The sequence below is a fragment of the Chelonoidis abingdonii genome, chromosome 9 (assembly GCF_003597395.2).
Source record: "Chelonoidis abingdonii isolate Lonesome George chromosome 9, CheloAbing_2.0, whole genome shotgun sequence".
NCBI lineage: Eukaryota > Metazoa > Chordata > Testudines > Testudinidae > Chelonoidis > Chelonoidis abingdonii.
In genome coordinates, this window is record NC_133777.1 from 46,570,025 (window position 1) to 46,585,799 (window position 15,775).

At 52.4% G+C, this 15,775-nt stretch overlaps 1 protein-coding gene across 2 annotated transcripts; it reads right to left on the reverse strand.

Moving 5' to 3' along the window:
- Positions 1–6,410: 6,410 nt before the first annotated feature.
- UBL7 (ubiquitin like 7) lies at positions 6,411–15,763 on the reverse strand. Of its 2 annotated transcripts, none has more exons than XM_032799845.2 (11): positions 15,651–15,763; positions 14,845–15,089; positions 14,198–14,317; positions 13,529–13,611; positions 13,284–13,368; positions 12,593–12,650; positions 10,583–10,716; positions 9,650–9,699; positions 7,787–7,954; positions 7,388–7,510; positions 6,411–7,023 (listed from the first exon to the last, which is right to left on the reverse strand). In XM_032799845.2, the coding sequence occupies exons 2-11, from the start codon at positions 15,026–15,028 to the stop codon at positions 6,886–6,888; spliced, it is 1,143 nt and encodes a 380-aa protein (XP_032655736.1). In that variant the 5' UTR covers positions 15,029–15,089; positions 15,651–15,763; the 3' UTR covers positions 6,411–6,885. The 2 variants fall into 2 exon arrangements, with proteins under 2 accessions (XP_032655736.1, XP_074925602.1); XM_075069501.1 differs by having other exon boundaries at positions 6,411–7,044.
- Between the last annotated feature and the right edge of the window lie 12 nt (positions 15,764–15,775).

The following is a 15,775-nucleotide window of genomic DNA, read 5'->3' on the forward strand; positions in this document are numbered from 1 at the left end:
TTTATTCACTCTAATTTAAGGTTTCACGTGCCAGTCATACATTTTAACGTTTTTAGAAGGTCTCTTTCTATATGTCTATAATATATAACTAAACTATTGTTGTATGTAAAGTAAATAAGGTTTCAAAATGTTTCAGAAGCTTTGTTTAAAATTAAATTAAAATGCAGAGCCCTCCTGGACTGGTGGCCAGGACCCAGGCAATGTGAGTGCCACTGAAAATCAGCTTGTGTGCCGCCTTCAGCACGCATGCCATAGGCTGCCTACCCCTGCCTTATACGCAGCCCCACTCAGCTCAGAGGAGCTGGGAGATGCAGACATGGGCTGGTCGCTCTTCCCCACTCCCCTCCCGACAGCTCTGCAGTGAGGAAGGGAGGTCCCTTGTTTTATTCCTCCTCTCCTGACATTTTATGGGGGGAGACACCTTAAATGGCCCCTTCCTATTCTGGTTCTTTGGCTTGCTACTGGACTGCCTGCCCTACCCCTGATCTGGGCATCACAGGGTCACAGCTGCTCTTTGGAGGCAGCCAATCCCTCTCTCCCCCCATCATCCCAGGGACTGGAGCCATCCCCCATCCTGCTTTTCCAGTGGGGTTCAGTGTGGCAGGCCAGCCACCCCAAGACCTCAGCACCTTGGGCATGGATTCCCTGCCCCCATCCCATTGTGCAGCTGTGGGACCAGGACCAGCCCCCTCTCGACCTGCCCTAGGGGCTAGGGCCCCCAGATGCCCCCTGCTAATGGGGCCTATGCTGGGCTTTTAGAAAGTGTTATGCTTATAGAAACTCACGGAATCTCTTTCAAGGGACAGGGCAATACGCTGTGTTACACACACACACACACACACACTCTCTCTCTCTCTCTCCCCCCTCCGCAGCTGGTGTTATAGTTACAATCCTTATTGTTGCTCAAGTCAGTCTAGTGGCCAGCTAGACGGAACACGAGTGGGAGCTGGGCCTCTGTCAGCCGCGCGTACCGATGCTCCATTGTTTTTTCAAAACGAACCCAACGCCTCCTGGCTCTCACCCCTCTTTTATAGGAGTTGATTCTTATGTTAGTCTATGGATCCTGCTGTGTCATGCTGTAATCATTTATCATCAAAACTGGTTGTTTTCAGTTCATTCTCCATCTCCTTATCTTGCGCTTTGTTCTTGATTTAGGGCGGATGCCTTTGTACTCCAGGGCTGTTAATCTGCATTCTTCAGCCATCAGGACAAGGTGATACTGGCGACTTCTTCTCTTTACTCCCTTTTTGCAATTAGGCCCATCTGTTGCTGGCATCTTTCCTCTTATTTGCTTACATACCACACAGATCTCATGCCCACAAGGAACAGCACATTTCACCCAGAATAGCAAAACAATATTAAAAGCAGGCCTCTACTATAGAAAAATAAGGCTAAATAAAACAATCCTACTATTACTAATCTAGCATCTACAACAATCTAACAAAACAAATCCAAAGAACAATTTAGTATTACAGGCTTACAGTAAAACAATTCCATCAATCAAACTTTAGTTCACAAAAGTACCAGCCCAGCCCTGGGGGACAGACCCCATCCTGCCTCAGGGAGCTGCAAACAGGCCCCGGGTCCTACTACCAGGGGGTCTCAGCCTGAGCCAGGAGGGACAAGGGCACCAGGCACAGCCCAGCTGGGGAGGCTGCATTAGCTCACTGTGGATGGGAGACCCATGGGATGATTTGGCAACTGACAAGCCTGCCCTGCCCACAGCCTGAACCCACAGGGGCTGCTGTCCCCCCCCACCTGAGTACATTCTAGGGGGTGATTACCCCACCCATACCCAGGTTGGGTTTGTGAGAGAAGCCCCCATCAGAGCCCTTCCTGGTGGGTGCTACCCACCCCCATCCAGGGTCTCTCCTTGGGGATCGCCCCAACCCTTGCCCATACTCTTATTAGATCTGGGGACAAGGGCCACCCCAAAGAGGAAAATCTCCCACCTCGGGTCCCAAAAGCACTTCTCCCCATTCCCCTCCCCTCCCCATCTCTGCTGGTTGGTGCTGACCTTCAGAAATGGTCCGTGCTGCAGATCTGGAGAGGAGGGACTCCATCCCACTGCTGTTCCTGTTGCCCACCAGAGCAGCTAGCCTAAATGATGCAATTCCAGCCCATGGCAGCAGAGAAGATTCTGGGATGGGACAGTCAGGTAACATCAGAGATGACAAGGGGACAGGGGACATCGTGACCTGGGGCCCAGCTGGAGGGACCGGGAAGTCCCTGGGCCCTGTTGCATGTGACATTTATGAGGTATTTGATGCCATTGACCAGCATTGATTAAAGCACTCATTTCCCCAGACAGGAGAGGATCCAGTAACAGTCCCCCTGCCATGGCCTCCTGGGGCTGCTCAGGGCAGCTTTGTAAACCCTCAAGGCCAGCTCTGTTGGGAGTGCTGTGACCACTGGAGAAGGGCCCCATGCCCAGCCCTCACTGCCCTAATGGCCTTGGTGACTGGTCCATGCCCAGATTCCTTCCCCTGCAGGAATAGCTCACCCCCGCCAGCCTTGCCTCTCCTGTGAGCAAAGCCACCTTGAGGGGGGAGCCTTGCAGGGGCTCTCTTCCTAGCTAGCCTCCAGAGAACACAACACAGAGCCTTTGCAGGTACATATGTATCAGTGGGGACATTACTTAACCTCCATGTAAGCAGCTCTCAGCAGCACTGCAGCCTGTCCGGCTCAGGTAGAGCCTCAATCACTGTACAACAGGGGTAGTGAATAGGCAGACAAATCAAGGCCACTAGACTTTTGAATGGGCCCCCAAATCTTTATTTGCTTATTATCATTATTGTTGTTGTGTTATGATGTTCTCTGAAGTATGGACCTTGACCAAGAAATTTGGACCTTGGAAAAAAAAAAATTGACTACCCCTGCTGTAGAACCTGGCAAAGATCAAGAAACTAGGGCTGAGAACCACCATCACAGTCTACGTGGCATAGTCAGAGGCTCAGCTAAATCCCTTTGCTTTCCCCGACTCCTGGCAGAACACTTGCACGGAGAACTCTCAGAGAGACCACTGCTGTTGGCCCATATCTGCCTTTGCCAGCTGACCCAACCAATCCCACTGCAGGCAGAAGGGAGCAGGAGTCCTGACTAGTGCTCAAGGCATGTCATAATAAAGTGATCCAAGCGTTTGCACACAAGTCCTGGTGTCAGTAAGGAAATGTGGAGCATGGGCAGGGACAAGGGGGACGATGACTCCAAATGGCTCTAGTGTCTCAGCAGTGAAACCAAACCCCTTCTATGGCAGGCTGCAGTAGAAGGGGAGGAACCAGGGCTCTCTCAGGAGACCATGGGGGGAAAAATATCAGTCTCTTGCTAATAGGGGTTTTACATCAGAAATCAGGTCTTAGGGGACTGAAATGTTGGATTTCAGATTCACTCCAACAAGCCACAAAAAGCAGAAGCAATGTGGTTTCTGCATGCTGCCGGAAACATGACTTTTTCTTGTGACTGATCAGGAGAATACAGGAGTGGGCCACTCTAAATCAGACTGATGGTCCATCTAGCCCAGCATCTGATCTTCTGACAGTGGCCAGTGCCAAGTGCTTCAGATGGATTGAACAGACCAGGCAATTTATTGAGTTATCCATCCCATTATCCAGTCTCTGTTTCTAGCAGTAAAAGGTTTAGGGACACCCAGAGCATGGGGTGTGATGGATGGGGGGTGCTCTACTCAGCACTGGGATGGCATCTCTACTTGGATGCTTTGGGAAATAGCTCGCAAAGTCGATGCCTCTTCCTGCAGTTGCATCCTGTCCCTTTGCCTCTCTCTCTGTTTGCAGCCCGTCTCGCTCCAGTAGCCACTGCAGCCCCTCTGTGACGTAGCCCTCCAGCCAGATCACTAAGTGGTTCCCCTTCAGGGGTAGGCTTTCTAAGCCTCTTCTGTCCACATGGCATCAGGCAGTCCTCATGGCCCCTGACCTTGGCACTCCAACAGGACCAGCTCCAGGCACCAGCGAAGGAAGCAGGTGCCTGGGGCGGCCAATAGAAAGGGGCGGAATGTCCAGGTCCGCGGCAGCAATTTGGCGGCGGGTCCTTTAGTGCCTTGCTTCCTCTTCAGTAGCACTTTGGCAGCAGCTCAATCACACCGCTCAATCGGGCTTTTCTTTTTTTCTTCGCCGCTTGCAGCAGCAAAAAAGCTGGAGCGGGCCCTGCATTCCAACAGGCCCAGGTAGTCTTCCTGTTCATGGCCCCCAAACAATACCACTCGGCAGTGGTTGGAGCTGGAACCCAGACCTACCCTGCACTCTGGGTTCCACTCCAGGGCCCTCTAGTGAATAGTTAGGGTTGGCATCGCCATCACCTTACTGCTCTCACCCTGGCCCAGACACCTTCCTACCAGGCTTCTTCTCCCTTACCCCAGGAGGAAGACTGCAGGCTTCCTCCCTGCTGCTTGCCAGCCTTCTGGCTTTGCAGAAGCCCCACCTGTTCTCTCACAGGTGATCCTTCATCTAATTAGCTTCCTCCAGCTTCAGTCTCCTCCCATTTGCAGCCTAATTGGCTGTGACAGCAAAGCAAGGATGTTCATATCTCCATTCTGCTCCGTTTACAATGTCACCTTCTCCAAATCCCCTTCTTGTCACCAGATGCCGTGTCCTTGGCCGGGGAGGCCAGCCATGCCATGGGATGTTCCTAACCAGCAAGGTGAAATGTGGTGGGGAGGGTGGATAACCGCCAGATAACATTGCAAAGTGGGTCTGGCAACCAGGAAATCGGCTGGGCCGTGATCCAGGGCAGCCGCCCAAGAACAGGCACTCAGACCTGCTCTTTCAAGAAAGACAAGGTCAGTGGCAGGCAGCCCCAGTACGCAGTGGGGAAGGAAAGGATATCCAGAGATAATGAGGGTGCCAGGGCAGCTTTGGAGCCCAGAATGGAAACAGCTGCTACCAACTGATAACACACCCAAGGGCCACTTCACTCTCCCTGCCCTCCCGCAGAGCGATGTTGATGGAGGCATCAGAAACTTAACCAGGCAGGTTCACTTTGATGCCAAAAATGGGAAGTCCCTGGTGAAACATGCTTACAGCGAGAGCCCCTGAGGTAGCCCCACACCATAGAGTTAACTGAAGAGCTGCTGACACCAACTGAAACCGTATGATCAAATGAACACGTTTCAAAAACCCTATGAGCAAGCCAGCCTACGAACATTTGACTAGCAAGTAACTCAGCCCGTTGGAGATCATGTGCCAAACCTCAACGTGGGAGGAAAAGTAGGCAGCAATATATGTAAAAACACACTGTTCAGCCTCCTTTAACACAATGGCCATTGACTTCACTTACTGTGAAATTCAATGAATTGACAATGAAAGTCAGCTCCAAACTGTCCTCCCTTTGGGCAACCAAAACCAGGGGCCACTCCTGAAAACACTGGCCTGGGCTTTTCGGACTCTCTCCTATGAAAACAGGGATATTTTCCTCCCAGCAGGACCATGGTCCAAGGCTTTGAAGTCCTCTGATTACTGGCTTGTCTGCAGTGCACCTCTGATGTGATGTGCCTTTACTGCCACAATGTGGTGACTGTGTGCTACTGCACCCTTGCTGGGAATAATCCAATCACATTTTTGCAAATGTGATTGATGAAGTGGGCATTAGCCCACGAAAGCTTGTGCTCACATAAATGTTAGTCTCTAAGCTGCCACAAGGACTCCTGTTCTTCAAATTCCAAACTGGTTCCCCACAGCTGGTGGCGGCAGGTCTCAGCTAAAGAGTGAATCTCATGCTGTAGGGTACTGAGTCTCTCCTTAATACAGATGCCTGTACAGTCCTCCTGCTGATGAGGCCAAAAGCTCGTATTCACTTAAAACAAAGGCCCACTTTTCCAGAAATGGCCAGAAATGCAGGGAGCTCAGCAGCTGTGGCATCTTTCTCTCTGCCCTTGCATGTCCCTTGCATGCTTTGGTGAGGTGGAATATGGCAGCCGCTATAATGACACTAGCACCAAGTTAAGAGCTAGAAAACGAGGAGGAAGAGCATATCCCTGGAAAGCAAGGAGAGAACTTTCAGTGGGCAGAATGAAATTATTCCTCCTGGATTTTAGCCAGTTCCTGTCCTTCCCTGCTTTTGCCTACTTCCCAGGGATCATGTGAGGATCAATCAGTGGTTGCCAAGGGGTTTGCAGATGAGAAGTGGGATGTAAATACTAAATGTTGTTATGAGGACATTCCCCCTCCCCCCATTTTAATGCATGCAAATGATCATCTTGGATCATTTCCGTCGAGACAGCACCTCTGACATTGCCCAGTGACACTGGCTCAGTATAGACTCCAGGGGAAGAACACCTCCAGCTGAATTCTCACCAGTACTTCCTCCAGCAGCCTAGCTTATTCTTGGAGGCCTCCCACTCAACAACCACTCAGGCTAGCTCTGAAATCTACTAGATCACAATTCCAATGACAGACAAGTGGAGAGGTTCAGCTTTATTAGACTCAAACATTGATGAACTAAAACAGACCGAGGCTTTCTAGGGTTGCAGGAATGGAAGTGCAAGCAGGAGAGGAAGCTGGCAGATGCCTTGTGGGAGCAGCTGTGGCTTTGCAGCATCTCCTGGTTCAGGGGGCTGTTGCTCTGTTCCTGCAGCTGTACAGAAATCCAGTGGTCTTGCCTATGGTGGCTACAGACCAGGGGAGCGCAGGAGGAAGAACCTCTCTGAGTCTGAGTCAAAGTTCCCATCCCAGCGTAGTACATCATCTCCTCTGCCATCAACTGCATCCTGACAAGGCAGGAGAGAGAGTCCCCTAAGCTGCCCAGGGCAAGAGAGACACTCAGTTCTGTCAAAGTGTTTCAGGGCTGAGGTGGGGATCAGAGACAGGAACTTCACAATTGTCCTAACCTAGCAGCATCTCTGAAACATGCCACTCCGCCCTCGCTCACAGGGGGTTAGGGTGCCCCGCCTGCAAATATCAGCTCCAGGGCAGCCTGAATGTCCCCTCCGGTGGCCTGGAGGGCCCGGAGGCTCAGGTCGTCGTCATGTATGCCCATGTCCCGCAGCTGCTGCAGCTGTGGCTGCCATTGGCTCTGTAGAGAGAGGAGAGATAGCTAAGAGGATCTCTCAGTACCCGAGAAACAACAGTTATTCCCCACTCACCTCCACAGCCTCCAATGCCACAGCTTTTCCCTGCTGCATCTCTACACCTCTGTCATCTTGGGATTAAGCACCTCCTGCTGGGAGCAAACCCACAGTCCTGCCCCATACCCTCCACCTCCAGTGCTTCTGCATCATTCCCTACAGCACCTCCTGCTGGGAGCTCCGGCCAGCCACTGAGGCACCTGCAACGCAGGGCTTCAAGTGAAAGACTTGCCTGTCTTGCAATAGCTGCTGGAATCAGGGTGGAGAGAGATGGGTCACAGAACCCTGAAACGACAAGACTGAGTTACTGACCTGCATGGCGGGCTGCCCAGATGCCTGCAGGGCATGCTGCAGGGCCTGGCTGAAGAGGTCGTTGGTGATGGGAGTTCCTGATTGGACACTAGAGGCCATTGGAGAGGTGCCCGATGAGTGACCCTGGAAGACAGGAGACCGTGTTAGTCGGATCCACACACAGCTGTAATGTTAACTGGCCAACACAGCAATCTTCAGAGCAATGCCTCCTCCAGAAGGATCTCCCCAAACCCAAACATTCTCCCTCCCGGAGTCTATACAGAGGAGACTCCTGCCATAATGGGCTAGTCCAATGTCAGGTTCCAGGGCCGTTAGCTGGGACTGGCTCTCAGCAGTCAGTATCTCGCTGCAGTTTGTGGCCTGAGAGAGGGGTTCCCTGATGCTGTGCTGTTACCCTACCTGGGTACCAGGGGTAGGAGTGTGTGAGCTGCTCTCAGGCGTGCTGGCCAGGGCCAGCGCAGTTGCCAGTTCACTCTGTGTGATTGGCCGGGGTCCGGCAGCCCCCGTGTAGCCGAGCGATGCTGGGCGGGACCCAGAAGCGCTGCTGGAAGGCGTGGACCTTGTGCTCTGCCGGGACAGGAGAAAACCCATGAGTTAGCGTCTATGTCACAAAGATACTCAAGTGTGCTCAGGATTCCAGGGAAGTCACCATCAGAGCCATCTTCAGAACTAACATTGCACAGCTCAGCCTGCCAACTCCCCTGCCTTTCAACGTTAACCTTCAGAGTCACCAACTAAGAACCCCCAGTATCAACCACGGCTGTTATAGAGACACTGGAAGCCCTGAAAAGATGCAGCAATGGACGATTATACTGCAGTGGTGTCAGTAACTTCAAACAAACAATGTGACAGAGACCCAGAGTTCAGAGGTGGCTGGGGCCACCAGCAGTCTAGGCCATTTAGTGATCATGGCTCAGTGCTGGCAAATTGAAGGGAAACAAAGAGAAATCACAGGGTCCGACACTTGCAGTTACTGGATGGATTATACAGAGGGAATGATTGAATAGCCATTAATCAGTGGTTCTGTAAAAGGATCATGGGTTGGGACATCACCTCAGCTTAATGATCCTTGTCATGCAGGGTGCCCCTCCCCACCCATTGCTGAATAATCAATCATCCCCACCAAGACCTTGTTCCTCTGCAAAGAAACCTGCAGTGCTGCCCTGAAGCAGAAGTAATTGCCTCACCCATTCTTCACATCCAGGCAAGATGCTGCATAGCTCCTATGGTATTTGGTGCTGGCATTCAGGGAAGCACCATTCCTTGAACTGGACCTACTTATTTCTTACTGCTTGAGCCTAATTAAGTACTGTTGTGGCTCCTCTCGCTGTAGTATCTGAGCGTCTCACAATCATTAATACCTTGAGTGTCACAAGAGTCCGTGGAATTAGACACAATTTTAATCCCTAGATCAGGGGTGGGCAAACTTTTTGGCCCGAGGGCCACATTAGGGTTGCAAAACTATAGGAATTGCCAGGTAGGGAAGGCTGTGACTCCTCAGACAGCCTGCCCCCACCCCCTATCCAACTCCTCCCACTTCCCATCCCCTGACTGCCCACCTCAGAACCTCTGACCCATCCAACCCCCCTGCTCCTCGTCCCCTGACTGCCCCGACCCCTATCCACATCCCTGCCCAACAGCCCCCCTGGGACTCCCACGCTTATCCAACCACACACCCCGCCCTCTGACCGCCCCCATCCCCAGAACCTCTGCCCCATCCAACCGCTCCCTGCTCCCCATCCCCCAGGACCCCCTGCCTCTTTATCCAACCCCCCACTCCCTGCCCCCTTACCATGCCGCTCAGAGCAGCATGTCCAGCAGTAGCACCACCCGGCCAGAGCCAGACACGCTGCCGTGCTGCCCTGCAGGAGCGTACAGCCCCGCCGCCCAGAGCGCTGTCCACACGGCGGCGTGGCTGTGGGGGAGGGGGAGACAGCAGGGGAGGGGCCGGGGGCGAGCCTCCCAGGACGGGAGCTCAAGGGCCAGGCAGGATGGTCCCGTGGGCCATAGTTTGCCCACCTCTGCCCTAGATAATACAGATGGGGAAACTGAGGCACTGGGAGACGAAGCGACTTGCTCAAGGTCACACAGAAGGCTGTGACAGAGCCAAGGGCTGAACCTGGGTCTCTCAAACCCTAATCCAGTGCTTTGACTGCAAGACTATCCTGCCCAGGGAGTAGCTCCAGAATCTCTGATTTTACTGTGCCTCTAAATGCAACCATCCCCCAAACCCAAACCCCTCACCTGCCCCACTAACATTACCTGATGAAAATCATCTTCGTCGTCAGAGAGACCTTCAAACAAAAAGCCACCTGCCCCAGAGGAGAGAACACATTCAAGTGGAGAAAAGCTCTCAAACCACAGACAACAAAATCTCAGCTCCCACCTACCCTCCCAACAGAGACTGTTAGATCTCCCAAGCCTGCAGAGAGGTCAAACCAGCTGACGGACAACACTCAGCCTCCCAGGGAAAGACACTTCATGGACTACATTTTAAAAGCACTGCCCACTCACCATTAAAATGCAGTCACCCTACAGCACTAGATGGGGAAGTGAAAAATAGCTTCTCCTAGTGAAAGTACAGAGGGAATTTAGGGAGGCAGCACAGTTACCCAAATTAGAATACAGCCAGGACGAAGGAGCTAACACCTCTTCTCACACAAACCAACTATGGGATCTTTAATATTCACAATTGTTTTATGTCTCACTGGAAAAGGCCCAGCCTTCAGCAGCACAGGACCAGGACCGCTATGTGGGACACTGGTTTAGTTCTGATTCAGAGGAAAGAGTGCCACCTATGAATCACCAGCATCCTAGGTGTTCCTTGGAGGATTCCCATCCAAGTGGTGAAGAGGGTCAGATCCTAAGTGGGATGGAGAAGACCTACAGCAGCTAAAGGGTCCATGGTTGCAGGCCCAACACACCCAGAAACTTCTTTATTGCACTCTAATTGGAGGAGTCAGTGAGTTCTACTTAACGCTGCATATGTCAGAGGAGAAGGAAAATTCCTCTCTTTCTGCCCTAAAGATTATGCCCCAGAACAGATGCATGTTACCCACTCAATAAACCAGGCCTCCTGCTCTACCTGCCCCTGGAAGGCTCAGAGTCAGTTACTGCCTGGATTAGTCTGTAGATCCTGCAGTTCATCTGCCCCATATGCACACACAGCTGGATGCTTCGCATGTGCAAACTGACCAGGCATGTCCCTGTAGGAGCTGGAGGGCATGCTGCGTGAGGAGGTCTCCGGAGTTGGGAGGGGCGTGCTGCCTGCCACTGAGTGCAGAACCAGGATGATGGCATTCACCAGAGCAGGGTGAGCTGGGATTAGCCTGGGCAGAGAAAAAACAAGAAACCTGGAGGTTGCACCAGAGGAAGGGAAGGGAGGCTGCCACAGCACCCAGAGAAGCAATTTCAGGCTTCCCAGTGGGCTATGCTTCACCACCATCTCCAATCCCAGCTCTGGCAGCTGGGTGATGTAACCCCTCCAGCCTACCTGGTCTAGTAACAGTCCTGCCACCAGCCCAGGAGTCATGCTCCACATTTTTTTATTTTATTTGTTTGTTTAAGTGGATTTGGTGCTAGTGAAAGATGGTAGGTTTGACATCCCCAAAGGCTGGAGTCTTCTCTTGATCCACTGAACATGTACTGCATGGGCCACAGTAGTGCCAGCTCCTCTGGCTGATGTATCTCATGATAGAGATCATCCTTCTGTAGGTGAAGGAAGCTCCCTCCCCTTGACCCACTCAATCCTATGCACTCTGCTGAGTTGGCCAACAAGAGGGGCCAGTTAGATCCCATTTTGGCAATGAGTTTCTGCTTAGGATTGCCAACCCTCCAAGACTGGGCAGGAGTCTACTGGAATCAGCATCAACATCCTAGTGACTACTGAAAGCAATCTGGGAGATTTTAATAGGCCGCTAAAAGTCCAATTGGCAGTGCAGCAGGGCTAAGGCAGGCTTCCTACTTGCACTGGCTTTGTGCAGCTCCCGGAAGTGGGTGGCATGTCTGGGTCCTAGGCACAGCGGCAGCCAGGGGGTTTCTGCATGCTGCCCCCACCCCCCATCTCCAACTCAGCAGCTCCCCCTGGCTGGGAACCACAGCCAATGGGAGCTGCAGGAGTGGCGTATGCAGGCAGGAGCAGCACAGGGGGCCAGCTGGCTGCCCGAGCCTAGGAGCAGAAGGGACATGCCAGTTTTTCTGGGAGGCACCCGAGGTAAGTGCCATCCAGCCAGAGCCAAGCACCCCTCACCTACCCCAGCCCTCTCCCACACCCAAATTCCCTTCCAGAGCCCACATCCCAACCCCCTGCTCAAGCCCATAGCCCCCTCCTGCACTCCAACCCCCTCGGCCCAGTCCAGAGCCCCCTCCTGCACCCCAAACCCCTCATCCTCAGTCCCACACCTCAGAGCCTGTAACCCCCAGCCAGAGCCCCCACAGCCTCTATCCCTCCTGCACCTCAACCCCCTCCTCAGACCAGAAAAAGTAAGGGTGGGGGAAAGCGAGTGATGGAGGATGGAGTGAGCAGGAGCAGGGCCTTGGAGAAAGGGGCAGGAAGGGGCATGGTCTCAAGGAACGGGCAGGGGAAGGGTGTTCAGTTTTGTGTGATTACGAAGTTGGGAACCCTATTTCTGATGCAGGTTGCCCACTGGGACCAAAAACGAGATTCCCCACTTCAGCTCGCACAGGACTCTGTGCAGCAAGCAGGTGGTAGCAATTTTCAGCCACAACCAACCAAGACTGGATTTGAACTCAGGAAGCAGAGATGAAAGCTCCTGCTCTGAAGTACAAATCTCTTGAATCATTGCACCCCTAGAGTGCAGCCTGGGCAGCTCAGTGACAGACACCTCAACTCAGTCTTTTCTCAGACTACTGTTACTAAGGGCAAGGAGTTGGAAGAAGGGAAGGGAAAGCCTTCGACTCAGCCTATGCCAATGGAATGGCATGTCTACACCAGCAGTTGGGAACTGGAGCAACCCTCTCCTCCCAGCTAAAGAAAAATAAACTGTGTAATTGTACAGACAGGCATTGAGTATAGAGTGACCAGACATCCCGATTTGATAGGGACAGTCCTGATTTTTGGGTCTTTCTTATATAGGCTCCTATTACCCGCCACCTCTTGTCCTGATTTTTCACACTTGTTGTCTGGTCACCCTAATTGCGTAGCTATGTGATGGCTTGGACCCAGGATGGCCATTCAAAACTTACGTGTCCAGCATGTTTGGGTCAGCGAAGACAGAGAAAAGATCTTTGTCCTGCAAGACACCTGTAAGAGACCAGGACATGCATTGAATCAGGGTCAGGAAACAAAAGGGGCATCTGTCAAATGTGACCCAAAACACAAGCAAAAGTCACTCAGTTCCCAGAACAGCTTTACCCCTGGGGCAGTGGAAAACTGTGCACCCCAGATGGTATCTCTCCGCTATTATTCTCTTATAAGGCTTCCACCTCTTCCCTACAAGGCTCTGCATCATGACTACCAGCTCCCAAGCATAAGGACCATATTTTGAGTCAACAGTGGTTGCTGCTGAGCATCATGCAATACTTCCGCTCTTCAGAGCTTTCTGCTCTTCTTGGCTCAGGGCCGTAAGAAGCAATAACCCAAAGTTCTACTGGAATCCTCACATGGCCATGCAGAGATGCTGCTAGCTCACTAGGCCAGGCAGGCCTGGATTAGAGTTAATTAATCCTTTGTGGCACTTGGAAGGGGCAGGTGCAAAGTAGATGCATTCATCACACACCTCCCTCTGTCTCAAAGATGGAGAGTCTCTGCAGAAACTGCCCTTTCCTGTTCTTTGTGGAGCCTGGCGCACCCTCCCCCATGTGAGGAATTAATAGGTTCCATGGACCATGCCTATTTACTGTGTCCTTTACATTGTCTGGCCACAACTGAACTCACCCAGAGCAACAGGGTCGCTGCTGAGACCAGGGGTAGCTACAATGATCTGATCCAGTGATTCCTTGTTCCCCAGCATCTTGAAGACCTACCAAAGAAAACAAACAGATCAGCAATGCCACATCATGAGGCCAGTCTAAAACTGCAGTAGCCCAATTCAACTGGTGTTGGGCTCCCCATCCCTCTCCACTGTTCAGTCACACATGGTGGATGACAACACTTAGGGGTGAAGAATAAGCCACACTCACTGCATCTCTGTATGCAGGACTGCTATGCAGGGCGGTATGCAGGACCCGGAACTCTCGCAGTGCAGCTACTTTATCCACAGGCTCTGGGGGAGACATTCAGAAAGAGATGGGAAGAAGAATCAAGAGCTTTTATTGGTCAGTTTCATTCTGCCTGCTCTTTAGGTCATCCGTTTCCTCGTAGCCAAGAAAGCCAAACCCAGTCTGACAGAGCAGCGTGTGTGCGGGGGAAGAATCTAAAGACCTTTGCTCTAGCACTCCCAACTCTGCAATCCCAGTGCCACGGTTTTAATTTTCCTGGTCTGATGCTGACCACAGAACACTTCAAAGATGGATCAAAACGAGTGGGGATCTGATTTTGGTCCTCAACAGAACCAGTGTAATTGACTGGAGCTCAGCTAGGGGGTTCTTTCTCCATGTATCATGGGGCTCTTTCCACAGTTCCCATGTCAGCGTGAAACAGACACAGAGAGCTCCCCTTCCTTTGAGACTGGAGGTTTCAGAGAAGACCAGATCAATCCCAAGGAATTCACCTCCTTCCACTATACCTCTGTCCCTGAAAATGACAGGCGAGCAAGCGTATGTGTCCCCATCTCAACCACAAGAGATGGGCACCACACATACACATGTTTAAGAGTTCCAGAGGGCCATCCCAGGCATCCTCTCTCTCACCTGGTTTCTGATCCGGCTCGGGCCACGACTTCCGCAGGACGTGAACAGTTGAGCCTGACTGGATGCCATAAAACTCCAGTGTCTGGTCATCCTTCAGCTTGCGGCCACAATAGATCAGATCTGAGAGAGAGAAAGCACAGCTCTGTAACACAGGGTGTTTCTGTGGGAAGACCTATTGCTTGACCTTTATGGGATAAACACATTTCCAGGCATGCTATCAGCCTGCCACATGATGTACCTATTGAAGTGGCAACTCCTCAATATTCAGCAGCATAAACACTTGCACATTTAAATTCAAGGGAACCTTGAAGCTTAGGACACAAGCCTAGCTGTGCATCCTCTCACAGAACTACATGGTTTAAAAGAATTCCCCCAACCCCACAGAGTTCTACTGGTGTCAGACACAAAGTATATCTCATAGCAGAGATAGGTGTCTACTAGCCTGCCTTGTTAGAAGGATTTGTTAAAAGCAAACCTGGAAAATAAGGATGGCTAAGGTCTCCATAATAACTAACATTATACACAGCAACACTGGAAACAAAGCAGCTATATCCAACTGAAACTGCTGTATGTAATTACCCAGTTGAAATTTGGCCATGATCCCAGGCCTGACTGGACCCAACCCTGCAGTAAAAGCAGCAACTCACCAATGAGTTCCGGGTCTGGGACTGACTCCTGCAGCTTTCCAGTGATAAGATGCTTCAGGTAGGAGATGCTGCACCCACCCAAAGGACACTCTCCCAGCTCGGTCTCTGGTAGCCGCACGATGGATTTGGGGGCCAATGGCTGATCTGCCAGCTTCACCGCAATATACCACTCTGATAAAGACATTGTAACTGTGTCCCCGAGAGGAACTGAGCCTCAGAAACCCAGTTCTGAACTCCAGGAGAGGCTATGAACGGAACGAAACAAACCAACATGAGACGGAATGGATCTACACTAGGCTATACCGTGTCCCCAGCTCTGGGTGGGGATAGCCACATTAAGTCCCTGCCCTAGTCCCCAACACTGGGGGAGGGGGACCTATGTCCTGGTCCCAAACCCTGATAGAGCGGGGAGGGGCTCCCCTACCAGGCCTTACCACGGAGCCCAACTCGGCGAGTGGGCAGGTTCTAGCGAGGCCTTTCCCGGCCCCCAGCCGGGGTTAGGGGTGAGGCCTATGTTAAGTCTTGCCCTGGTGTCCAGACCCGAGTGCCGGAGTCGCTGTCGGACCCCAAACCCAGCCCACAATCCTAGCAGGGCCGGGAGACGGAGCCACACCAGGCCGAGCCCTAGTGCCGAGCCCTAGTGCCCAGCCCAGTGGAGAGGGGGACCTAGGGTAGGCCGCAGCCCCTGTGGGGATGGATCGATACTGATCCAACCCTGCCCCGAGGCGGGAGTCGAGGCCAGGCCGCCCCCTCAGGGGTCGCGGCGACCAGCTCCACAACCCCCACCTGATGTTGTTTACACTCACCTGAGCACCATCACCGGAAACAGGAAGTGCCGGCGGCTTCACGTGCCGCATGCTGGGAATTGTAGTTCACGAGCCCAGACCGGACCTGGCTAAGCTCCCCGAACGCCTCCAGCTCCCAGCGTGCT